A 27,494-nucleotide genomic window follows, 5' to 3' on the forward strand; every position below is an offset into this window, starting at 1 on the left:
GTTAATCAGAACAAAGTTATAGAACTAATGCATAAATTAAAATTTATTTTACACTATATAAGTTGATCGCTACATATAATTTGACTACATATGTATCATATCATTAACTGAGTTATTGAGTTATTCAATTTTTATTTTAAATTTTAACAACAATGAAAGTTTTGTCCATTCAATACATAATATAAATTTTATAAATTTAAATCAATTATTGTTCCATCGCGATTATAGAATAAGAACTCTAAGAAATGAACACAAAACAATAGTAACATGATATCAATATTATAGTTACACTCAACAATATAAGTGTTACATTGCAATTTTATTGTTAAGTTGAAAATTATAACATTGATATTGTGTTACTGTTGCTTTGTTTTTCCTAAGCTGTTAAATATTATAATATAAAAAATTAATAATTGACGAAATAATAAGTGAAGTAAATTTAATGTAACCCAATGTAAATATAATAGATATAGTCTGAAGTTTATAAAAGTGTATAAATAACCATAATGATCTCAGCTTATATAAAATCATAAATGTCTATAAAATTATGTCTGACATTATAATTATAAAATTATATCTAATTAAAATAAATATTGCATTAGTAGGTGTTACTTAGAATACATAATGTACACTTTGTGCTTTTACGAAACATTTATATAATTAATTATAATGCTCTCTCGTGAATTATAAAAAATTATAATATTATTAGTATAATTAATAATTGTAATATATACATTCATTTATATTTGTTTCTACATTTTTTTCACTAAAATGTTCTTCATCACTGCTGCTATATTCATCAAAACTTTCTTCTGAATTTTGAGAATCTCATCCATGAGCCGCTTCTAAATGTTGCGTAATATTTAAAATACCACGACGAATAATGAGTTGCCTGTATACTTCTATGTGTATTTTTTCAGCGTGTCCCCATGAAATTTGCTATATCAGATATTTCAGTATCAGCAAGCTCCATACTTGGACTAAATGTAGCAATGTGCTTTCTTAATTTTGTGCCGTGTAATAAGTGTGCAACTTTTGCATTACAATCTTCAGAAAATTTTCTCATGAGAACGCAAGCTCTTAAATATTTATAACGTTTTCAATTATTACTTGGAAGAAGTTACCAAAGATATATGGATTTTTTGCAGGAACTTTAGCGTTTATACGAAATCGTAAGATTAATTTTATACATTCTAATAAATTACAGTTTAGTATGACAGGTATACACTGCGCTACAATGATTTGTTCCGTGACCCCTCCGGTGGAGCAAGGGGAATGTGGAGAATAACCAATGCGAAGGGTCACGGAACAAATCATTGTCGTGCAGTGTACTGTGCGGCTAAGTTTGCCTCCAATCACAAATCGTACATATTTTTTTGCAACTTCTTGTGCTTTCGATGAAATTTTTTTTAAAATATCTTTAGTTTAATGTTTGGATCAATATCTTTATACTGCTCAAAATCTGCTATTAACATACGTTCAATTTCACTAACTCGTTTTCTATTAAATAATCGAACTGAAGTTAACGTACATTCTGCAAGTGTCAACCAAGTGTCATATGTGTATTCATCTGTTAGATCGTTGAATGCTTTTTGTCATTTACATTTTAAGTACATGTATAACTTTGCTATGTCATCCAATTATAGAAGATCATCATTTTTTGTCTTTTGATGTTGTAAACGTGTTTCCATAAAGCCCATTCTAAAATGGCAGTAACAAGACTGTAGGAGTAGAGAGTAAACCGTTTTTAGTGAAATAAAGAAGAAGATGTAATGAAATAGGCAATTCTCATTTCGTACTACTACTACTACCTTAGAATATTAAATGAGAATTTCTATTTCGTTACTTCCGGTCTTTACTTCATTAAAAACAATTTATTTTTTACTTTTACAGCCTTGTTACTGCCATTGTAAAATGAGCTTAACTGTTTTGTTGATACTGGTAGTGTAATCTTCTGTTAATAATTCTAAGAAATCTTTCACTAAAATTTTCTTTTCATCATTTTGACATTTTATGCATTCCGTAATAAGTATGTGACCATTTTTTATTAATGTTCCTAACATTGCTGCAGTAGTAGGTTTAGAATAAATTCCAACTTTATCATTTAAACCCGCTACTTTATTAACTGCATTAATAACGTTTTCATAAAATTTCGGATGATATATAGATTCAAAATCAAATATATTTTTATTATCTTCTTTAATAATTAATAGAAACCGATCTAACAATCTTAAATGTGCGCGAATCATATCATGCTGGTGCTGCAGTTTATATTTAACAGACAATTTGTTACCATATCAAATAATGAGCTTGTCATATCTTATTACACAGCACACATCATCTTCCCTTGTCACAGGCAAAATCACAGATCGTAATTTTCTATTAGCCGCACTATGTACTTTTCCTAAAATTGCACATTCAAAATTTTATGAAGACGTTATTAATGCAGTTTATAAAGTAGCGGGTTCAGATGATGAAGTGGGAATTTAAAAGTAACAAAGTAGTCTTACTTGCTGCAGAAATTAGAAATTGTGTGCAATTAATGTTTTTATACAGTGTGAATTAATAAAATGTTATTTCCTTACACTTGTTACGTCTAAGAAGTTACATCTAAGAAAAACTGTTACAGCTTTAGCATGTTTACTATTATGACCAGTACATCGATAAAAATGTTGACGAAATGAAATCTTGGAAAAAAAGCCATGACACTTAGCGCAAAATAAATAATCTGTAACTTCTTTATTTTTTGAAGCTTGTGGTCTGCGACAGACGATTAAATCACCTTTTCCGATGTTTTTGTCAGTGTTGTAATGAAAATTTCCTTTATGTCTAATTGTATCTATTATTTCCAATCTCTTTTTACATCTTTTAGGCAATAAACTGAATATTTTAACTTCAGATTCATTGGAATGAACGGTCTCCAAGTGACGTGCTATTTTGATATATTATTTTTTACAAAAGAGGCAACAGTTTTTCTTTTTATTTTTACTACTACTACTGAAGTTGGAATGTATAAGTATAATTTCTTAAGAACTTCTGCTATTGATTTGTAAATATCTACGCAAAGATGATGGAATGAACATAAAAAAATAGTAATGTTAACAACGTTTGATCAAGTCATAAAAAGTGGCGTATAATATAAAGAATGTATAACACATACGGAAGAAAAGCATATTTTTTGTAAATATATCCTATACACAGAACATTGTGGCAACGTTGGTATTATTGCCGCAATGTTTGATAACATAATAATTTTGATAACACATTATTATAGAAAATATTACATTCTTTTACTATGTATGCTTCTATTATTATACTTTTGTATTATATTTGTATGTTGTTTTATTATGTCAAGTTACTATTATAATCAATCTGCGCTTTTATTGTCATAATAGAAGAAATATAGCATATTTTTCATAATATTATACATCCTTATTTTAGCAAATATTATAAACAAAAAATTTGATATTTAAATCAGAGAAAGAAATATTACAGAACACACAGAAAATTATTTGATTAATTCAATTATTTTGTGATTTTTTTAAAGTTGATCATACAGTTATATTTTTAATCGCGGATATGACCTATGTCTTAAGAGATTTGATTTTATAATTTTATGAATTGCCTGTACAAAAATATGAAAAATATGCTTTATTTCTATTGTAGTTGTAAAAATGATTCACTACGTAAACGCGATCGAAAACGATTTGATTTTTGATATCCTTGCAAACAGCGTCATTATTAATAATAGTCAGTAACTGCAACGATATTTAAAAAATACGAAAAAGTATAGACATCTGTCAAGGGTAAAAAATGGAAAAAATAAAGTCATGTTATTTTGTCATTTAGGGTTAGGTTAGGTTGTAAATACTGGTATTATATTATTAAGTTATAAAACTATATCCGTGAAATTTTTTTTCATTTTAACTACATTTTTCATACTTCTTTTAATTTTCTCTCTCTCCCTTTGTCTGCTTTTCTTTGATGTTTGATATTGTTTCATTATATTTCAATAATATCATATGCTGCTTTTTTATATTTTTGGGTAATAAAATAATTTAGAATAATTTATGAAAGAAGCCAAAAAATTTTATTTTTTCTGTTTATCCTATTACAAATTTACATGAAACTTTCTTCTTTTTATTATATAAAATTAATATTAGTTCTATATATAATTCTATCTTATAATCTTTTTTCTTCCTGTAATTAACGTTTCGTGTGTAGCTTATTGTTTACGCAATACTAACACATCTCTAATTTTATTTGACCGTATTTTTGGCATACTTTCTTGTAAACGGAATAAAAATTATCAATGAATTTTTCCCTGTTTTCATAAAGAAAGTCAAACAATTAAGTGATATACATATCCAGTCAGTAATACGACAATATAATATTAGATACAGAAAGCAAATGTGTTTTAATCTATTATGACAATTTGACTGACGTGATAAATAATATTAAGCAATAGTATCTGGTAGCAGAATTTCACATTCATGTTTAAGAAAAACGATGGTAAAACTGATGTCTTTGGCTTGCCAAAAAAGTGATATATATGTATAAGTTTTTTTATCAGAATTTTATAAATTCTTATCCTATAAACAAGCTTGTTGTATTACAAATAAAATACTAATCCAAAAATTGTTCGATATTACGACTTTTTTGATCCTTAATGTTTGCAACATTAAATTATATTTCATCTCTAACTACATTCGATGCTCGCCACAGTAGTGAGCTTATTTGTTTTTAACATTTAAAATATGCTCCGCTTCATCCTATTTCATTTTCGCTTTGAACACAAAGCTTTTTGTTCTAAATAATTCATAAACGTTTTGGAGTAAAAATATTATTGAATAAAGTGCACCTTTAATGAATAACAAATATGAAATTCTACAAATTGGCGATTTTATAAAATTACTGGTTGCGTTTCGAAATTCATTATCAGTACTAAAACATAAGCAATGTAAGTTTCCAATAGGCAATGAGTTTCAACAAGAACAAATATTTACTCACTAGTATCGCGAACGCCAAATAAAACTTGGTCTAAAAAATTATACTGTATTATTATTAGTTATTAAAAATTACTTTTTTAAGGGGATCGGGGAGGTCGTCCCCCTAAGAGAGTACAAGGGGGCCCTCCAACTTTAAAATTTTAAATGGAACTCCCTATTTTTTATTGCATATTTTTATAGCTTATCTGAAGAGCTTTTCAAAACACTATAATTAAATGTTTTCTCATGAAGAACTTTTCGAGTTATGAGATTTGAAAGTCACAGTATTTTGACATAAAATACATTATATCTCGTAAAATATTCATTTTTCGATAATCTCATCTTAATACTTTTATATGCAGAATAATGAGAAGAATCAATTAGTGTAAAGAAAACACACAGTTTTCTTAAATAAAAATACTTAAATGCTCGTTTCAAATTCATATTTTTTATTTAAGACAACTGTGTGTTTTCTTTATACTAATTGATTCTTATTATTATTCTGCACATAAAAGTGATGAGATTATCGAAAAATGAATATTTTACGAGATATTATGTATTTTATGTCAAAATACTGTGACTTTCAAATCTCATAACTCGAAAAGTTCTTCATGAAAAAACATTTAATTATAGTGTTTTGAAAAGCTCTCGAGATAAGCTATAAGAATATGCAATAAAAAATAGGGAGTTCTATTTAAAATTTCAAAGTTGGGGGCCCCCCTTGTACCCACTTGGGGGGACGACCTTTCCGATCCCCTTAAAAAAGTAGCCCTCAAAATGATGAAACACGTGTTTTGCAATTTTTCAGAAAATTGAACTGTTTCCGAAATATAGGGTTGGGAACGTTTCAAATAAACACCCTGTATATATATATATATATATATATATATATATATATATATATATATATATACATATGTATATATATTTGTGAAATAAATATTTTATCATATCTAATATCTCTTAGGCACTTTGCATATGTCATTTCATCTTGTATATAGCTTTATTATATCATGGCTTTGCATATGTTAAATATGCAATAAATAAGAACTAAATATGTTACAATATTTAATTTCAGAATATGTGTATGTAACACTGTATATCTAATGTCATACACTTTTCTTATTTTTATCTGTATGTAAAATAAATGAAAATAAATTGTCTGTTATAAATACTATTAGATATTGAATATAAATAATTTTATATTCAATATCTAATTGTATTTATAATAGACAATTATATGACATTAGATATACAGTGTTATATACACATATTTCTCAAATTAAACATTGTAATATATTTATTTAGTTCCTATTTATTGCATATTTAACATATGCAAAGCCATGATATAATAAAGCTATACACAAGATGAAATGACATATGCAAAATGCCTAAGAGATATCAGATATGATAAAATATTTATTTCACAAATATATATGCATATATATATAATACTATACATTTATAAAATTGAAGAACTAAAGAAAAATATACTTTTTTTTAAATTTCAGACCTATATAAATACAAAATTGATTATTTAATAAATTAATATAATACAATTACACATAAAATATAGTTATCTTTTTTTTACACTTTAACCATAATGACATAAATAATTAATACATTTCTAAAAATATATGCAGTTATGTATGTATATTATATATGTATTATATTTTATTGATTATGGTATATATATATATTGTATAAAAATACAAAATAAAAATACAAAATAAAATATAAAATAAAAATAATTATATATTCAGTATGTATATATTTTGTATTTATTATATAGAGATGATAAGAAGAAAGAAAGTATATAACATTATATTATATACACATTTCTCAAATTTAATTTATTTACACATATTTTGTGTATGCCTATTCGTCTTCAACATTATTGTCAGCCTTGCGACGAAATTTTGGTCGAGAAAAAAAGTCGTTTCTTTATAATTATTTGAAACGACACATGTACAAAGAATACGCGTTAGTGTGTACTATTATCACACAACAAATATCTCTCAGCGAGCGAGCGAAAGAGACAGTAGTAGGAGCGAGCAAGACAGTAATAAGAATGAGCGAGACAGTAATAGGAGCGAGCGAGAGGGGCATAGCAGCTAGCAGAGAAAACTCGAAGATCGAGTCTTTCCTTTCACGCTGTTATTCTCCTCTCGCTCGCTCTCATTGCTGTCTCGCTCGCTCTTATTGCTGTCTCGCTCACTCTTATTGCTGTCTCGCTCGCTCGTACTACTGTCTCGCTCACTCTCATGCCGACTGTGTCGGTAACATTTTTTTTAGTTCTTTCAAGGCGGCGCTCAAAATCGCGCATGAGTTCGCCGATGACTCCAGCATCCCCTTAAAGATTAATAAATTTGTCATATCAACGGAATACAAAGAAACTGAATAACATATAAAAAGAAATGTTTTACACCTAAAGTAATACAATGTGTGTTAATCTGTGCTTTGTGTAAAAGTTGCAACCTATGTTAAACCTATGTTTTTCTCTCTCAATTATTTTTATTTATGATATTTTATATATAACATTGCGAGTTTTTCTATGACGACTCATAATAATATTGTTGTATTTTCTTGATATGACAGATTTTCTAACCTTGAATATACAAAAACTTTGATAAATGTTTAGTTTATTTTTGTCTTAGATTTTGATAATTATTTAATATTCTAACTTGTTTAATATTCTTTCATAAAAACAAGTGTTTAAAAAGGTGAACCACATTACTATCAAAAAATGTAATATGTCGTTAAAGGTTGTGCTTTTGAAGATAAAAAATTCTATCATATCAGTAAACACATTAGTATCTTAGGGCCTTAGCAGAATGGTTGACTAAGGCCGGAAACACACGAAAAAACTTAAGTCGTAAGACTTAGGCCGGAAATACACGAAAAAACTTAGGCCGGGTCTACAATAGATGTAGTAAGCCTTAAGTTGTAAAAAATTAACCAATTACAATTGACTTTAGAGAAGAATAATGAATACGATTGATTTATTTCTTACCACTTACTACAGCTATTATAGACCCGGCCTTAAGCCATAAGACTTAAAGCATAAGCGAATGGACCAATCACGGTCGAGACCTTAAGCAGCCATTTTGAAACGTCAGCAGCGATGAAAATTCTGTATGGTTGAAATTGTTACGTCTTAAGTCTTACGGCTTAAGTTTTTTGGTGTGTTTCCGGCCTAAAGCCTCGTCTACAATAGAACGTAAGGTCGCAAGCAAATTGACCAATAATAGTCAAGCATTTTCGAAAATGCTTTACAATCCTTAGAACCGCAGCACAGACATCTTACATAACACATAATGCATATACATAAGGAAACTGATTGGTCTATAAACATGCATAAAGCGTAGTCTACAATGAGACTTTATAACGTAAGAAAGACTTAAGAAATTAACCAATCATATTCATGATTCTTTTCAAAACTCAATTGTGATTGATTAATTTCTTAAGTCTTACGTCTTAAAGTCTCATTGTAGACTACGCTTAAAGAGTTCAACCAATCAAATTCCTTATGTATATGCATTATGCGTTATGCAAAAGTGTGTGCTTCTCGCTTAAGGCTGAGATCTCACTTAACGTTGTCGACGTGTCGGACGGATAGCGATTGGCTGTCAAATAGAATTTTCTCTCCGATAGCTAATAGCTATCCGACATGTCGACAAACGTTAAGTGAAATCCCAGCCTAAGGTTGTAAGCAAATTGACCAATCACAGTGCGTTGTAATGATTTTGCTCGCCTTATTACGCACTATCATTGATCGATTTGCTTACAGCCTTACGATTACGAGTAAAATTTTTTTACGTCCAAAAGCCTTTATTGTGCGTTGCCTAAAGACAAAGATTTAAATAATAAAACATTGTCTTAAAATTGTAAGTCAGCCATTCTGCTAAGGCCCTTAATTGCTTAGTAGCAATCGAATGTGATTACTCTTAAGCCCACTCTACATTGGCAGTAACAAGGCAGTAGGAGTAAAGAATAAACTGTTTTTAATGAAGTAAAAACTGGAAGTAACGAAATAGAAATTTCCATTTAGTACTTCAATTTACCCAGTAAAAAATTTCTCATATATAATTATATATAACAATATAAAAGTATATAGAAATATATAAAATTCTGTATAAGTTATGTATAGTTACGTATAGTATGCATAATTTTGTATTATCGTTGACTGACATCTAGCCAACATTAATATAAAATTATATATAATTATATAATAAGTCATATATTATTATTATATATAATTATACATAACTTATATAAAATTTTATATATTTCTATATAATTTTATATGGTTATATATCATATATGATTATACATAACAAATTTTTTACCGGGTAGTAGTAATACGAAATGAGAATTGCTCATTTTGTTACTCCCTCTTTTTTATTTCACTAAAAACGGTTTACTCTCTACTCTTATGGGTCATCTACAATGGTCGTAGAACGTAAGGTCGCAAGCAAATTGACCAATGGCAGTCAAGCATTTTCGAAAATTGGTCAATTTGCTTGCGACCTTACTTTCTACGGCTATTGTAGACGAGGCTTTATAGCTTTGTTAACCATGTTTATGCAGACCGTAACTAGTAACTTATGCCGTAAACCGTAAGAAACTAACCAATGACAGTTGAATCTGAGAAAAATAATCGAATATGATTGGTCATTTTTTTATAGTTTACGGCATAAGTTAGGCCGGAAACACATAAAAAAATTTAAGCTATAAGACTTAAAGCATAAGCGAATGGACCAATCACGGTCGAGACCTTAAGCAGCCATTTTAAAACTTTAGCAGCGCTTAAAATTCTGTATGGTTGAAATTGTTACGTCTTAAGTCTTACGGCTTAAGTTTTTTTGTATGTTCCCGGCCTTACCGATTATGGTCTGCATAAACATGGCTTTATTGCCATTGTAGAATGGCTTTACTTTTAGTACAAATGTAGGGAAACGTAGAGTATTAAGGCCGTGGCACATAAAAAAACGTAAGCAGTAAAATATAAAGAAGTAAGAATTTCAACCATACGAAATTTTTAATGTTGCTTTTTAGATTTGTAACATTTCTGTATAGCATTCATAATTATCATGAATGTTAATATTTCCTTATAATATTTTTGAGGACCAAACTACATGTTCTGTTAAGATTTGATTTTCAAAATCGATATATCATTATAATTATTAACAAGGACAGTCCTCGAGAATATTAATGTACAACAAACGAGGACGGTTCTCAAAATACAAGTTTTATTAAATATATTATTGAGGACATTTTGTGGTCCTCAAAAGATGCAATGTATAATTATAATTATTAACGAGGACAATCCTCGAAAACGTCAATGTACGTATACACAAATGAGGACGGTCTTCAATAAACACAAATGTCCTCGAAAAATGTGTTTCTTCATATAAAATGTCCTCAAAAACGCCAATTAACATATATATATATATATATATATATATATATATATTATTACGTCCTAGCACTAAAATTTTTTCCATTTACTTTTAAGGGGAGGTACCAAAATGTCCCTCAGATTGAGGGGGAAGGGGGGTACCAACCCAGGTAGCACAGGTTCGTTTTATAAACGTTTTCTAAACGTATCCAATATTTTTTAAACGTCAAACACCAATAAGAAACGTTTCAACAGAAACATTTTTAAAACCATAGTTTAAGAAACGTATTTTTTACGTTTCTATAAGGCCTGATTGCATCAACATTATTTTGGCTTTAAACGGCTTTATTTTAATATATAATTTTGAATTAAAACATTAATTTTTATTCTATTTAGGCCCGATATTGTACCAACATTATTTTATTATTTTATATATATCTGTTTTTATTAATTTAGAAAGAAAAATAAAGATAGATACATGTTTAAGTCGCACTTAAATCCAAAATAATGTTGGTACAATATCGGGCCTAAATAGAATAAAAATTAATGTTTTAATTCAAAATTATATATTAAAATAAAGCCGTTTAAAGCCAAAATAATGTTGATGCAATCAGGCCTTATAGAAACGTAAAAAATACGTTTCTTAAACTATGGTTTTAAAAATGTTTCTGTTGAAACGTTTCTTATTGGTGTTTGACGTTTAAAAAATATTGGATACGTTTAGAAAACGTTTATAAAACGAACCTGTGCTACCTGGGTTGGTACCCCCCTTCCCCCTCAATCTGAGGGACATTTTGGTATATATATAGATATATATATATATCTGTTTTTATTAATTTAGAAAGAAAAATAAAGATAGATACATGTTTAAGTCGCACTTAAATCCAAAATAATGTTGGTACAATATCGGGCCTAAATAGAATAAAAATTAATGTTTTAATTCAAAATTATATATATATATATATATATATATATATATATATATATGTGTGTGTGTGTGTGTGTGTGTGTGTGTGTGTGTGTGTATATACATATAATTTTGAATTAAAAAAATTAATGTATTTTTAATTTTAGATATTCATATTCATAGTCCGATTTTATATTGAAGACCGTCTTAATAATAAGTATACAGTCTTAATAATAATGTGTTGTAATTCAATCACAGAATCGTAATAACATATCTTAAGATATTATACTTAAAACGATCTTGAAATAAAAATAATGGACTATGAATATCGGAATGAATAGCGGGGTGATTCTCTCTCTCTCTTTCTCTCTTTCTCTTCCTCTTTCCATTGTCTTACTAACAAAAAGTACTAAAGTTATATTCCATTTATTTGGAATGATCGCAGAGTTATTGCATATATTTGCTGTTCAAACAAGAAAACTTTTATTGTGAATATTATACAAACGACTTGTGAATATTGCAAAAGTGAAACTAGTAGTGAAAGGATAGAAAAATACTAGTAATGTGTACTATAAAGTTAATCAATTCTCGTGCATAGATCATAACAAAGGGTTGATCAAAACGCCGGTCCGGCGAAAATATTGATATAAAGAATATCTCTCTTTTACGACGAATAAGGTAAGTTGTATATTGATTTAATAATTTTATAGTTTACTGTTCTGTATATATGTATATATATGTATATATATAACACAATATTAATACTAAAAAAAGATATGAGATTAGACGTCAAATATCACATCTACAAATAATATTTTACAATTAATAAGAAGATATCAATTTGTGTGAAATCATAATCTGATTAATCTAACATTTTTTATTGTATCAGTATATATTAAGAATTTTTATTATCAAATTATATTGTGTTTTTCATTTCTTAATTAAATAGTTGTCATTTTTTCAGGAAAATATATATGTAAATATATCTTTGTCGCACATATAATACTTACATAAAATACTTGTTAAAAAACAGAAGAACAGAAAAAATATTCTTGTTTAAATATGGATAAAGAAAAAGAAGTTAAATTTCTTGGCAAAAAACAAACTAAAAGGAATATACAAAAACAAGTACATGAGTTATTAAATGAACTCAATTGGAATGAAACAAAATCGACAACACATTCAGTCATTGACTCACACTTAGAACTAAACTTAAATATAGATGAAGATTTGGGTTTTAGTTTAAATTTTAGAAATAATGAGACAAAATCATCAATGTCACATTCAATCATTGATTCGCATTTAGAACTAGGTTCAGATCAAGATTTAGATTTTGAAATATTTCCAGAATTATATATCACTGAAAAACATGATTTTTCAGAAAACGAAACATTATCTGATGATTTTCTGAATAAATTGAGAAACTGGGCCCTAACACATAATATTACATTATCAGCATTAGATGAATTATTGTCATTACTAAGACAATTTCATTATGATATATCTGTACCATTATCTGGAAGGTCTTTGTTATACACTCCAAAAACTACAAATTCAATTGATTTGCAAAGTGGAAAATTTACTTATTTTGGTATGCGTAAGCAGTTATATCTCCTATTAAAGGAAGAATCATGCTCAAAAATTATTGATTTAGATTTTAATATTGATGGGTTACCCTTGTTTAAAAGTAACAACATAGTTGTCTGGCCAATTCTTTGTAGATCATTAAGTTTAACTTCATTAAATAAACCATTTATTATAGGTTTATTCACTGGCAAAGGAAAGCCAGAACCTCTTGATTGTTATTTACAAGATCTAATACACGAGCTTAATGATGATATATTAAAGAATAGTATTGAAATAGATCATATAAATTATTTCAAATTAGAATCAGGTCTCTGATATGTGATGCTCCTGCACGAGCTTTTCTAAAATGTTGTGTAGGTCATAATTCTAGGCATGGGTGTGAAAAATGCGATATTGAAGGGAAATACATTAATAAAATGATTTTTCCATGTAAAAGTGGACAACTTAGAACAAAAGAAACTTTTACTAAACAAGTACAAGAGGAACATCATAAAGGAAGGTCTCCATTGAATTTAAACTTAGATTTAGTGAATCAATTTCCATTAGATCCCATGCATTTGGTATATTTAGGTATAATGAAAAAGTTGTTAATATTATGGGTATCAAAGAGAAAACCTTCATTTAAATTATCTGGAAGAGCTATTAATAATTTATCAGATAGATTAATTTTGTTGTCTTTTTATATAGTACATGAATTTCCTAGAAAATGTAGAGCTATATCGGACTTAAAACGTTGGAAAGCAAATGAGTTTAGATTATTCTTGTTATACGTGGGTCCAGTTTCTTTAATAAATATTTTGCCTAAACAACTTTACAATCATTTTTTAATGTTTCATGTTGGTATTACAATTCTGTGTAACGATAATCATATTTTTGAACATATTGACTTTGCAGAAGAAGTTTTGTATAATTTTGTAAAGTATTTTGAAAAATCCTATGGGAAAGAAGTGACATATAATCTTCACAGTTTAATTCATTTAGTAACAGATGTAAGGAATCTTGGTAATTTAAACACAATTAATTGTTTTCCCTTTGAAAATTATTTGGGAAAATTAAAAAAACTTGTAAGATCATCTGCAAATCCTCATGCACAACTTTGTAGACGTATATCTGAATTATTTAATTATTCAAAGACTGAATTACCAATAACTAAATTAGAACCTAAGCAAAAACATTTTGAAGGACCTACACTTAGAGATAAAACTGACTTGATTTTACAATACAAGAAATTGAAAACACCGACATGCGTTTTGACAATTTTTTCACCTGACAATTGTGTTTCAATACAAGGAGATATTATTGTTCAGATTGTAAATATTCTGTGTTTGAAAGATCAATTTTATTCTATAATTTGTCGTCGATTCTTGAAAGTTTCTGAATTTTATGATTATCCATGTTCGTCCAAATTATTGAATATTTTTAAGGTGTCTCACATATCACCTGATATAGAAGAATTCCCTTTTATATCAGTAAAATATAAAAACATTATTACCCGCATATGAAAAAGGAACTTACATTGTGTTTCCTCTTCTTCATGAATTGTAGTTAATGTATTCCTTTTATTTTATTGTATATAATTTTATATACGTATATTATTTATAGGTTTATGTGAGTATATATTATTTTATTTTGTAAAATTTAAAGTTAATTTTAAATGTCTGCAATATTAATTTTATATTGAAGAAAAAATTGTTGATGAAATGCAATAAGCACTTCCTGCTTATTCTGTTTAATGTTTTGTTTATTTCAGATTATAAAATGTATTCATTAATAGAATTTGCGATGAATTATGGACAAAAACCTGAAGTTGAAGTAGTCCCTAATATTTGGTTAGAAAAAGAGGAAGAAATATGGTATTGTTTGTGGCCTCAAAAAATTTCCACAAAACAAATCCGTAAGGCTATCGAAAAATGCTCTTTACCGGAAAAAAACTGGAAAAAATATAAATGTAGAATCTTGCATACATATGGTAAATTTTTGGTTTATGTTTTATAAAAGTTGTTTTGTTTTATAAAAAAGTAAAAATATTTATACACTTGCTTTATTTACAGTTATTTCCAAGATTTAACATATATTAGAAACTTAATTTATTATTTATTAGAGTATTTCTTATCTTTATATTTTTCTTTTTTCACAATATATACCACATATCATTTTATTTATTTTTATAGTATAATTTTGTTATATACTGTCAGAGATTATTAGTATTATTATGTATTTAGCAATTACATATATATATATATATATATATATATATATATATATATTGTTGCATCCGCGGAACGATTTTGAACGTTCCGTTCGTGCGCGACAACCGTTCCTCGTTCACATATCGTCAATCAATATATTTCTTCAAAAACGGATGTCACAACAATATACATATATTTATCTCAAATCTTTCTTAAAATATTTATAAATATAATTTTTATTTCAAATTAAGATAAATAATTTTTATTTGTATTATAAACGCTTTCAATTTTTGAATTAATGATATTTAATTTTAAACTTTTTTAAAAATCTATAGTTGATTTTATTATTAGTTTTTTAATTTATTTTATTATTATTTTATAGTTTATTTTACTATTATTTTAGCTTTTTACAATGATGCGAGGAAAAGATTAATAAATGCTGAATTCACGTCTACTCTAGAAACTGATGTAGAATTGCATGAAGACCAACGGCCAAAAAGAAGATTAAAAAGACCTCGAATTTATTCAGATTCTTCAGAATCTGATAACAATGAAGAGGTATTATGCAATAAAATCCCATCTCTTCCTGCATTAAAAATAACATCAAAAAATAGTAATTTATCAAGATCTATGATCACTTCCTGCCAACCATCAACATCAACAGCTGACAGTTTTTCAAAACGTATATCTAATGGAATTAGTTTTTCAACGTTTTCAGTAAGAGCAATTAGTCCTCCGCAGAAAACATTGAGAACTACATTGACCAGTTCAGATGAAAGAGCAATTAGTCCGCAAAATACATTCAGAACTACATTGACCAGTTCAAAATTTCACAAATCAGGTAAAATGTTAATAAACTTTTCTGTGTACAAGACTATTACTCTAACATATTAATAATTTTTATAAGAAACGTATAACTTAATAATAATTTTGCTTTTGAAATATACTGCACAGAATATTCTGAATAATCTGCACTATCTATATAAAAATTACTTTTTAGAATAATTGTGCTTTAATTAATTATTATTTTGAACATTTGACTTATTATTTATTATGCTGCTTTCTATATATTGTTTAGTTCAGCATTTACTATTTACTATTTAACTTTTCTATATTCTATTACTTTTGTGTTTAAATCTTATTTTTTACATTTCTATAGTTAAGAGTTAATCTTGTGGAATAAAAAACTAATTCAAGATTACACTTTTTCGTAATTATTTTGATGATGATGTACATCAACATCAAAATAATTAGATATATATATATATATTTTTTAAAAGAAAAAATTTCTCTAACATAGCATGTTATTTTTAGATTTTTCTTACGTTGTTCTAACAAAATTAGTGAACTTAGAAACTTCTATGAACTTGCTTCTTCCAATGGTCAAACAACTTACAGCACATTTTCGACCATCGAGAATACCCCATGTGGAGGATGTTCCTGAAATACCAGTTAACACTGATGAAAGTTTGGAAAATATTGAAAGATTTTTAAAAACAAAAAATTTTGAATACATGGTAAATATAACTCATTAAATCTCTTTTTATATTTTTGCATTCTGTTTATTTTCCTTTCTTTTTTTTAATCCATATTTTTTTTATTATATTAATGTGTTATTATTCTTTTAAAGGTACAGATTTTAGCTATATCAAGTGGTACAACGATTGCACAGATAACAAGAAGAACATTGGAAAAAATAATAACAAATAATTACGCTAAAAACTTTAATTGGGCAGAAAGAGTACCTAAAAAAGCCTTCAAAGTTTTAAAAGCGAAAGATTTAATCATAGGTTTGTCTTTTGTCTTTAAAGCCAGCATTGATAACGTTTAGCAAATATGTTTAATTATTACACACACACACACACACACACGCACACGCACACGCACACGCACACGCACACGCACACGCACACGCACACGCACACGCACACGCACACGCACACGCACACGCACACGCACACGCACACACACACACACACACACACACACACGCACACGCACATATATATATATATACACATTATTTATATATATATATATATATTTTAATAAAATTGAACTAAATTTAATATATATATATATATATATATATATATATATATATATATATATATATATATAATAAATATGATTGTTTATTCACAGATTCAATAAAATAATGCATATATATATATATATATATATATATATATATATATATATATATATATGCATTATTTTATTGAATCCGTGAATAAACAAATTTTTCACAAATAAAGGAAAGAAAACGGTATTTTGACCGTTTCTTAAACGTTTTTTTTTGATAGAAAATAACGTTTCCCTTAACGTTTCTTAAGTGGACATTTATACCAATCAAAAACGTTTTCGAAAGCCGGTTTTAAAACGTTTCGCAGAAACATTTGTGAAACGTTTTTAAAACGAATACGTGCTACTTGGGAAATGTCCCCCAGATTGAGGGGGAAAGGGGAAGGGAGGGGGTACATATGATTCCGCAGGTGGAGGAAGTGTCCTTTCCGACTGATTGCGGAGGTCTGATGGTGAGAGAGAGGAATGTCAACTGTTATAGATAAAATATTCACCCAACTATTATCCATAATGTATATTTGCAATAAATAATTAGATTAATATTAATAAGTTCTTTTATATCCCCATGGTAACGACGCAATAGGCGTTCGCAACGCGGTAGAGGGAGACGGTGCTATAGGCGTTCTATATAACGTAGGACAAGGAGAGTATGACGTGGTATGACGTCGAGAAGGAAAGCGCTGTATGTGTATGACAAGGAATGCATGATGATAGGAAAAGGAGAGCATAATGGTAGGAAAAAGGAGATATGGGTGCGAGAGAAAAGAATAGAGAAGAAGAAGGATAGCGAGAAGAAAAGCGTATTATGGGTACGAGAGAAAGAGTAGAGAGGAAGGAGGATAGCGGAAGCGCGATAAGACGGAGGCTAAGGTGTACGCGAGAAAAAGATAATTTTTCTATGTTAAGTTTTTTTTTATAATGTTAAATGTTATCTTATTAAATATCTTATTATCTAATTATATCTAATACAGAGGAAGAAGGATGGGATAGATGAAGAAGGCGCAAATATAAGTAATATATATAAATGAGTTTAACATAAATTTTTATTTAAAAAGTGTGTATGTGTATACATGTAAAGAGTGTGTGTGTCTATGTGTGTTTTAAAATTAAAAATTTAAAAAGATATAAATTTAAAAATATAAAAGATATAAAAATATGAAAATTAAAAATATAAAATCTAACGAGATATAAAAATTTAAAAAACTAAAAATCTGTTGGAGCGAGGCGGAGGGGGAACTCGTCATGGCTGCGTCTGTAACAGAAATGAACATTTTTATTAGTACTTTAAAAATATTTAAAATTTGCGCATACTTACAATACGAGGGGCTCCTCTCCGAATAGCCTGCGGAGGCCGAATATATCCTCGTACAAATGCTGATACTCCACGTCGAGATCCCCGGAACATCATCACACATCCATGCGTAACAATAATAGTTTTTGTTGTTTTCACACAAGTCTTATGTTATATACAAATCGGACACATATTACAAGGTAATATTTGATATAACAGATTTCGACACTCGCTACAAAATAGTCCGAGAATTAATGAGTAAATATTAATTATGTGTGCCCGCACAGCATGAATTTCATCAAAAAGTTCCGCCACTCTCATAAAACATGATGCGCAGAAATAAGTACCATCTGTAGTTGCATAATAAAAATATATGCAACACATCCTTTTTAGTCCATCATACGAATTAATTTCCGGTAAGTCTATATCACGATAGATTCTTTCCGAAAAAACACTTTCATCACTATTATAGTCACTGTCTTCTAAGGGTGGTACTTCAATGTCCGATCCTTCTTCGTCAGAATCATCCATATTATCATCATCATTATTTTCAATATCATCTAAACCGATATTCCCAATATTGTCATTATTTTCATCATCATCACTAGATAGTTCTAAGAGTGGCACTTCAATGTCCGATTCCTCTTCGTCAGAAATGATCATTAAATAATCATCACCATTATCTCTGACATTATCAAAACCGTCATTATTTTCATCCATATTCTATTAATATTATATACAAAACACAGATTTATGGAAGACACAAACACAATGCACAGATTTACTCGCGACACGAGCACAATGCATAGATTTACTCGCGACACGAGCACGTAATAAACTTCTTCTTAGAGCGTAGAGAAAAAACTATAGCGTCACGCGCATTTATCTCAAATATATAACACAAGATCTTATATCTCATCTCTTTCTAAATAGAGTATCTCTTTCTAAATAGACTATGCATATGATCCTATGAGAGGTAAACGTCTTTGTTTGACTGAGACTAAGATAGCGCGAGGAGGAGGAAGAGTCGTAGAATAAAATAGTGCGAAGAGAAACATTAATGTTAATAATAATTTTTAATTTTTTTTATTTGTTACAAGTATATCATTTATAGTACACGCCAACAATTCGCAATCTACGAGTGATCCGCTATCGAACGCGTCATTCTCGCGAATCGCTTTCACAGCATCATTTACATTAGTAATATTGTTACGTTGCAAAACGTTACAAAATTGTTTAAACTTTTCATTCACGAGATGTGTATTTTGAATCAACCATGAATGCATATAATCAATACAATCTTCAAAATCGAATAAATGTAATAATGTTTGAAGTTGCATATACAAAGACTTATTAGATAATGTTAATTTAAAAATCCTCGATCTGTTTAATGCAATCATTTGGATAGATAGATCGCAGATCCATAATGACTGACTTTCAGTCGATTGTACATGTCGTTCAATGTCTGTACGTTTCTGCATCAATAAGTGCCAGAGTACGATAGGCAATACTACTCGATTGCCTCGGTTGTCACCAAGTATCATTTCCACATAAAACATAGCTCCAACGCTTATTCCAATCTCCAAATATTTGTAAGATGTTGGGGTTAAGGTGTACCTTCTCCCAAGTACGCAAACCGCGCGACGAGATGAAACGCTATAAAAAATATTAAAATATGTTAAAAAAAAATATTTAGAAAATAATATTTAGAAAACAATATTTAGAAAATAATTGAAACTTACATTTTCTTTGATTGAATTTCACCGTTCTCAATCGGAATGTAAAATTTCATCTAGTTGGTTTCTTTTGTGGAGCACATTTTTTAGCACAACCTTATATACGGACAACTGATGCGGTACTAAACTATTCAAAGTACTGCGAGCAATTTGTAATATCGTAAAACGTAATGAGGAGAGGAGTATTTTTGACATAATTTTGTAAGCGCCAATGTAAGGCTGCTAAAAAATTATTAAAAATCGTCCCCACGTGCTTTCTTGAGCGCCGTGGATGGCTGCCGTATGATGAAATTGATTCAAATATTCGGTTACAAATGTATACGACAGAGTGTGAGATAAAATTTTTTGCTAAATGAAAACATATACAGAACGCCAACAGTACGGATGTTTGCGCTAAAGAATAACGTTTTGCATAGTGGGTGGGCATTATTATATTTGACTATAAATATAAATAATAAATATAATCCTATGCGTATAGGATGTCATATTACATTACATTACCACGAAATAGGTGTGAGATAAAGAGACATGTTATAGAAATGACGGATGTTTACACGAAAGAATAACGTTTCGCAACACAAAAAGAATATAACGATTAGATATAAATCAGAACAGAGAGTCACATTTTGTCATTATTATCGAAGCTTGTGCGAGTGTACCTTATATGTAAAAAATGAAGCAGGTTTTAACACATCAATCCACCTTGATAAATTCGGTGGAGGAGTACTTTGCGTGGGAGGTGCGATCAAGTCGTTGGAAGAGCAGAGTCGAATTAAACGACCGCGAATATCAATCGGATATCAACAATTGTTGATCGCAAAGATCGCGCGACTCGAAGGACTGAAAAATGCGTTGCGCAAACGTTTCATACACGCCAGACACAGCGCGCATCAAGCTACACTATTTTGGCGAGAAATTGGTACAGCGTTCGAGAACCGTATATCGACTGGTGCGATAATCAATATCCATTATATCGAACCTCGCCAGTTTCTCGAAGACGCGAGTGATATCGTGCTCGAACATGTGCGAGACGCTATCAAAACACACTGCAGTGTGAAAGTGAATACTGTGTTTAACGGTGAGTTTGTGGCGGGTGAAAAGCACGATAATAAAAGTCTAAGTACAAAAAACTGTGAACTATTTCGTACATCTGATTTACGCGAATGGTACGAGCAACGTGTTATTGAGCCCACTTTAGCATTTCTTGAAGAATTTCAAGAACGTGATAGTGGGTGGGCATTATCGCGTATACTTAATTTGACTGTAAATATAAATAAATATAATCCTATGTGTGCGGGATGTCATATTATATTACCGCGAAAGATAATGATGAAGCGAGCGGTAGTTAACGTGCGATCCAAAGACAATGCATGTTTTGCATGGACAGTGACTGCTGCTATGTATCCCTGAAAGAAGCATTGAACGAGAATTATCGTATCCGCATTATACGGATGTGTTAAATCTTCGAGACATTGAGTTTCCAGTGACTTTTAATAAAATTAAAAAATTTGAAATTAACAACAATATTTCAATCAATGTGTATACCATCGAAAACGAAAATATTGTTCCTATTCATCTTTCGGAGCAAAAGAGGGACAAGCACGCCAATTTGCTCTACATTCAAGATGCGCAAGATATTGGACATTTCGCGTGGATCAAGAATTTATCCATGCTCGTGAGTTCGGAACTCAATAAACACAATGGACAAAAATATATCTGCGATCGGTATGTATATTTAATATTATTGATTTTTTTTTCAAAATAAATATATAATTATTATTATTATTTCTATTTTTTTATAGATGTTAAAATATATATAATTATTATTTCGATTTTTTATAGATGTTAAAATATATATAATTATTATTTCTATTTTTTATAGATGTCTACATTATTTTTATTCGAATGAGAAACTACAGTCACATACTGTAGACTGCGGGAAGATAAATGACTCCGCTATCCGATTACCGAACGATAAAGATAAGTGGCTCGCTTTTAACAACTATAACAAGGAGCAGGTTCCTTTCATCGTGTATGCCGACTTGGAATGTGTTTTGAGAAAGACGGACAAAGAAGAAGCAGAAAAAATGTATACCAGCATCATCAAGTATTTAGTATCGCTTATTATGTACATTGCTCGTACGACAAATCGTTATCCGCGTATCATTCATGTCGGGATAATAATTGTGTTGCATGGTTTACTGAAGAATTAAAAAATTTAGCAACGCGCGTGAAAACAATTTTATCTACAAATCTTCCCATGATAAATTTGACGCGTGAAGAATTGGAAAAGTTTAATAGCGCTACTCAATGTCATATATGTGAGAAACCATTCGTGGAAGACGATACGCGCGTACACGATCATTGCCACCTCACTAGGCGGTACAGAGGTCTCGCGCATTCAAATTGCAATCTAAATTATAAGGAATCCTTTTATATTCCAATTATTTTCCACAATTTATCCGGTTACGATGCACATTTTATAATCGAGAAAATAGCCACAGCGTTCGAAGGAAGAATCGACCTACTTCCAATAACTAAAGAAAAATACATTTCATTTGCGAAAGATGTTAAATTTACGGAAGATAAATCACGAAATCACATTAAATTATGCTTCATCGATTCTTTTAAATTTCTCACAACAAGTCTCAACAAATTAGCATCTCTCTCAGTAAAGATAAATTAAAAATTTTACAATCTGAATATCAAAATTTGCGGGTAGAAGACTTTGATTTGTTAACGTGAAAAGATGTCTCCGTACAAATATATCGATTGTGTAGATAAATTGCACGATACATGTTTACCTCCGCGCGAATTATTTTACAGTTCCTTGACCGATGACACAGTATCCGAGAGCGATTACGCGCACGCCAAGACTGTTTGGAACCGATTCTCCATTAGAACGCTAGGCGAATATAGCGATCTATATTTAAAAATTGATGTCTTGTTATTAGCCGATGTTTTTGAAAATTTTCGTGACAATTGTATCAAGAGTTACGGGCTCGACCCTGCGCATTACTATATTCTTCCCGGATACACGTGGGATGCCATGTTGAAGCATACAAATATTAAGTTTGAATTGCTCACTGACATCGATATGGTAATGTTTATAGAACGAGGTATACGCGGTGGTTTGAGTCAATGTTCCAACAGATACGCGCATGCTAATAACAAGTACATGCAGTCATACGACCCATTGAAACCATCATCGTATCTAATGTATTTCGATGTAAATAATTTATACGGATTGGCAATGTGTCAACTTTTGCCTTACGCTAGTTTTCAATGGATCGACAATATATCCAATTTTGATCTATCATCGATCGCGTCCGATTCGCCTGCAGGCTATATCCTCGAAGTCGATCTCGAGTACCCGCAACATCTTCACATACTGATTTACCGTTTTGTCCGACACGTGACAAGCCACCCGGCAAGCGATAGAACAAGTTGTTCGCAACCTTATACGATAAGAAACGATACGTAATACACTACTTCAATCTGCAGCAATGTACGCGACACGGCCTTCGCGTTACAAAAATTCAACGCATATTACAATTCGCGCAATTTCCATGGTTACGTACATATATTGAACTAAACACACAATTCAGAACAATGACGAAAAATGATTTTGAAAAGAAGTAAGTGTAAGGGGGGGATTCTAACTCAGTAGCTCGAGGGGAGTGCGGGAGGGGGTATTTTGGAGGTGCGAGTCTGACGTTACGGGAAGGGAGGGTGAAGGGTCCTACTTATATTCGAAAGCAGATGTTTACCTTTGTGATTGATTTATAGCCGGAGCACTTTAGAAGCCATAAAACTGTTTTTTTTTCTAATTTTTATGATCATTTTATGACCATTTTATCATTAGGATTTTAAGCGCCAGCGTTCAGCAGCTTTGAACCCTCGCAAAAAATCTCCCATAAAACTGGAGCGAAACATCTTCCATAATTATTAAGGAAAGAATGCAACGCATCGAGCGCCAACGTTCGGCTGCTCGAATATATAAGTGGGCGCTCTAGAGTCCATAAAACTATTTTTTTTCTAATTTTTATGGACATTTTATTATTAGGATGTCGTGGGAAAAGAATAGAAATTTTTGACCGACGCTGCGACGAACATGTTAGAACCTTTTTTATAGATGCAAAAGCGTTGACGTTCGGTAGCATGTGTCCTTAAACAACATTAGGCGAAATATAAGGATGAGGCCATCAAACCATAGTACGATTTAAAAGCGTATAGATGAAACTGTGGAAAAAAGTTGAGTGATTACTGTCTGGTATTAGAATTGTTAGTGACACAATAGTGAATAAATGGAAAATATTAATTTCGAAGCGATAATAGGCGAGTCGTCAGACGAAGATCATGCGTTGTCGGACGATAGTAATTATATTAGTGATTGCAGTGATATCGATTTTGACGACAACGTAGTGGAAAATGAACAAGTCCGTGCGTAAACCCAACGTAAGATTTGCGCGTACACTTTTATTATTCAACGGGTGATGCTTTAGCTCTCTGTGCTTCGTGTATGGGCACCTTTCAAGATGACATCGGAGTAATGTATGAAATACAAAAACATAAAGTTACATCGCCCAATGAGGTGGATATGCGATGGTGCAGCAGCTGTGGAATTTTATTACATATAATAATGTCGCGTAATATGTGTTATGTTTGCACACAAAAATAGAGAAAAAAAAAAAAAAAATGGAAAACGTGCAGCAGAAAGAACGCGACTTGTTGGAGCGTTCCCACCAAATCACCACATTGGGTGAATATTTTGGATGGCTGCAGCATTGCGAGAAGTTTATTGAAGAGCTTGAAGAACCCAGTCAAGCGTCCGCGACTCTCACTCGAAAATAGACAATCTTTGGTGACAATAATTGCGCGACTCAAGGGTGCAAAAACTCGATTGCAGAGACAGTTTATATCCAGTGGTGGTGATTATAATGGTAACAATAACGCGGAAAGACTTATATGGCGAGAATTGATACGGCGTTTGAGAGCCGCATCTTAACTGGTGCGGTTATAAATTATAATCACATCGCCAATTTTTGGAAGATGCGAGTGACATTGTGCTCGAGCACGTGCGAGACGTTATGCAAAAAAACAACAGTGTGAAAGTGAATACAGTGTTTAACGGCGAGTTTGTGGCGGGTGATAAGCGTGCCAATAAATCAATCAATACGAGAAACTTTGAACTCTTTCATACATCCGATTTACGCGAGTGGTATGAGCGGCGAGTCGTCGAGCCAATCCTTGCATCACTCGAAGAATTTCAGGAACGCGATAGCGGATGGGCATTATCGCGTATACTAAATTTAACTGTAAATATAAATAAATATAATCCTATGCCGGATGTTGCGTGCAATTACCGTGAAAAATAATAATGAAACGAGCAGTAGTTAACGTGCAATCCAAAGACAATGCATGTTTTGCGTGGGCGGTAGTGGCTGCTCTGTATCCAGTTGAAAGAAACACAGACGACAATCATCGTACTCGCATTATACAACAGTACTGAATCTCCAAGATATTAAGTTTCCAGTCACTCTTAATCAAATTAAAAGTTTGAAATTTATAACGACATTTCAATCAACGTGTACAGTTTTGAAAACGAAAACATTATCCCTATTCGCCTTACAGAGCAAAAGAGGGATAAGCACGTCAACTTGTTCTACGTGCAAGATGCGCAAGATATCGGACATTTTGCATCAAGAATCCATCTAGACTTGTTAGTATGCAACTCAGCAAACACAAGACTAAAAAATATATCTGCGATCGGTATGTATATTTAATAAAACTGTCTAAAAATACTTAAAACAAGGAGTCAAAAATTTTAACTTTTATTTTACAGATGCATGTACTATTTTCACTTGGACAAGAAATTGCAATCACATACAGTAGACTGTGGAAAGATGAACGACTGCGCTATCCAGTTACCGAGCAATAAGGACAAGTGGCTCGCATTTACCAACTACAACAGGAAGGAGCGACTACCTTTCGTCGTGTACGCCGACCTGGAGTGCGTTTTGGTGAAAAAAAAAGAAGAAAATTTTTATCAACATCACCAAGTATTTAGTATCGCTTATTATGTACATTGCTTGTACGATGATTCGTTATCCGCGTATCATTCTCGTCGCGAAGCCAATTGCGTTGCATGGTTCGCTCACGAACTTAAAAATTTGGCGCAACGTGTAGAAAATATTTTAACAACCAATGTCCCCATGGTAAATTTAACGCAAAATGAATGGAAAGAATTTCGAAGCGCGACTCAGTATCATATATGTGAGAAACCATTCGTAGAAGATGATACGCGCGTACGCGATCATTGTCATTTGACCGGACGGTACAGAGGTCCCGCGCATTCAAATTGCAATCTAAATTACAAAGAATCTTTTTGCATTCCAATAGTATTTCACAATTCATCTGGTTATGATTCTAACTTTATAATCGAGGAAATAGCAACAGCGTTCGAAGGGGGAATCGATTTACTTCCGATAATAAAAGAAAAATATATTTCATTTACAAAACATGTTAAAGGTACGAAAGACAAACCGGGAAATCACATTAAATTACGTTTCATAGATTCATATAAATTTCTCACAACAAGTCTCGACAAATTGGCGTCTTTTCTGATCAAGGATAAACTCAAAATTTTACAATCGGAATTTAAAAATTTATCCACCGAGGATTTCAATTTATTAACAAGAAAAGGTGTCTTCCCGTACGAGTACATTGACTGCATAGATAAATTGCAAGATGCGTGTTTACCATCGTGAGAATCATTTTACAGCTCCTTGACTGGTAACACAGTATCTGAGAACGATTACGCGCACGCTGAGACTGTGTGGAAGCGATTCTCCATTCGAACGCTAGGCAAATATAGCGATCTTTATTTAAAAATCGATGTTTTGTTATTAGCAGACATTTTTGAAAATTTCTGAGAGAGTTGCATCAAGAGTTATGGGCTCGACCCCGCGTATTACTATACTCTTCCCGGTTACACGTGGGACGCCATGTTAAAGCATACGAAAATTATATTTGAATTACTCACAGACATTAACATGGTTATGTTTATCAAACGAGGTATAAGCGGTGGTCTGAGTCAATGTTCCAACAGGTACGCGCGTGCTGATAACAAGTACATGCAGTTGTATTACTCATCGAAACCATCAACGTACTTGATCTATTTCGATGTTAATAATTTATACAAATGTGTCAACCATTGCCCTATGCCGATTTTCAGTGGGTTGATAATGTTTCCAATTTGGATGTATCATCGATCGCGCTCGATTCGTCTACAGGCTACATCCTCGAAG

At 30.7% G+C, this 27,494-nt stretch overlaps 2 protein-coding genes and 1 pseudogene across 5 annotated transcripts; 2 read left to right on the forward strand and 1 right to left on the reverse strand.

Annotated features, from left to right (window-relative positions):
• Positions 1-714: 714 nt before the first annotated feature.
• On the reverse strand, positions 715-1,317 carry LOC140671373 (uncharacterized; annotated as a pseudogene).
• Positions 1,318-11,963: 10,646 nt separating this feature from the next.
• Positions 11,964-18,153, forward strand: LOC140671287 (uncharacterized). 4 transcript variants are annotated; one of them, XM_072902548.1, is made up of 5 exons: positions 11,964-11,974; positions 14,634-14,852; positions 15,476-15,913; positions 16,387-16,589; positions 16,703-17,035. In XM_072902548.1, the coding sequence occupies exons 2-5, from the start codon at positions 14,642-14,644 to the stop codon at positions 16,901-16,903; spliced, it is 1,053 nt and encodes a 350-aa protein (XP_072758649.1). In that variant the 5' UTR covers positions 11,964-11,974; positions 14,634-14,641; the 3' UTR covers positions 16,904-17,035. The 4 variants fall into 4 exon arrangements, with proteins under 4 accessions (XP_072758649.1, XP_072758648.1, XP_072758646.1 ...); XM_072902547.1 differs by lacking the exon at positions 11,964-11,974 and adding an exon at positions 13,623-14,491; XM_072902545.1 differs by lacking the exon at positions 11,964-11,974 and adding an exon at positions 17,379-18,153 and having other exon boundaries at positions 14,580-14,852; positions 16,703-16,862.
• On the forward strand, positions 12,313-13,801 carry LOC140671374 (uncharacterized). Its single transcript, XM_072902622.1, has 3 exons — positions 12,313-13,152; positions 13,194-13,569; positions 13,778-13,801. The coding sequence occupies exons 1-3, from the start codon at positions 12,359-12,361 to the stop codon at positions 13,799-13,801; spliced, it is 1,194 nt and encodes a 397-aa protein (XP_072758723.1). The 5' UTR covers positions 12,313-12,358.
• Positions 18,154-27,494: the final 9,341 nt, after the last annotated feature.

The sequence above is a fragment of the Anoplolepis gracilipes genome, chromosome 11, assembly GCF_047496725.1.
Source record: "Anoplolepis gracilipes chromosome 11, ASM4749672v1, whole genome shotgun sequence".
Lineage (NCBI taxonomy): Eukaryota > Metazoa > Arthropoda > Insecta > Hymenoptera > Formicidae > Anoplolepis > Anoplolepis gracilipes.

What these genes read in the sequence shown, in the direction of transcription:
- LOC140671374 (XM_072902622.1), top strand. Translation starts at nt 12,359, where the DNA reads ATGGATAAAGAAAAAGAAGTTAAATTTCTTGGCAAAAAACAAACTAAA. An exon ending in GATATATTAAAGAATAGTAT is followed by an intron (nt 13,153 to 13,193) that starts TGAAATAGATCA and finishes TAGAATCAGGTC; the next exon opens with TCTGATATGTGATGCTCCTG. An exon ending in TTTTGTTGTCTTTTTATATA is followed by an intron (nt 13,570 to 13,777) that starts GTACATGAATTT and finishes TTGACTTTGCAG; the next exon opens with AAGAAGTTTTGTATAATTTT.
- LOC140671287 (XM_072902548.1), top strand. Translation starts at nt 14,642, where the DNA reads ATGTATTCATTAATAGAATTTGCGATGAATTATGGACAAAAACCTGAA. An exon ending in TAGAATCTTGCATACATATG is followed by an intron (nt 14,853 to 15,475) that starts GTAAATTTTTGG and finishes CTATTATTTTAG; the next exon opens with CTTTTTACAATGATGCGAGG. An exon ending in CAAAAAATTTTGAATACATG is followed by an intron (nt 16,590 to 16,702) that starts GTAAATATAACT and finishes ATTCTTTTAAAG; the next exon opens with GTACAGATTTTAGCTATATC.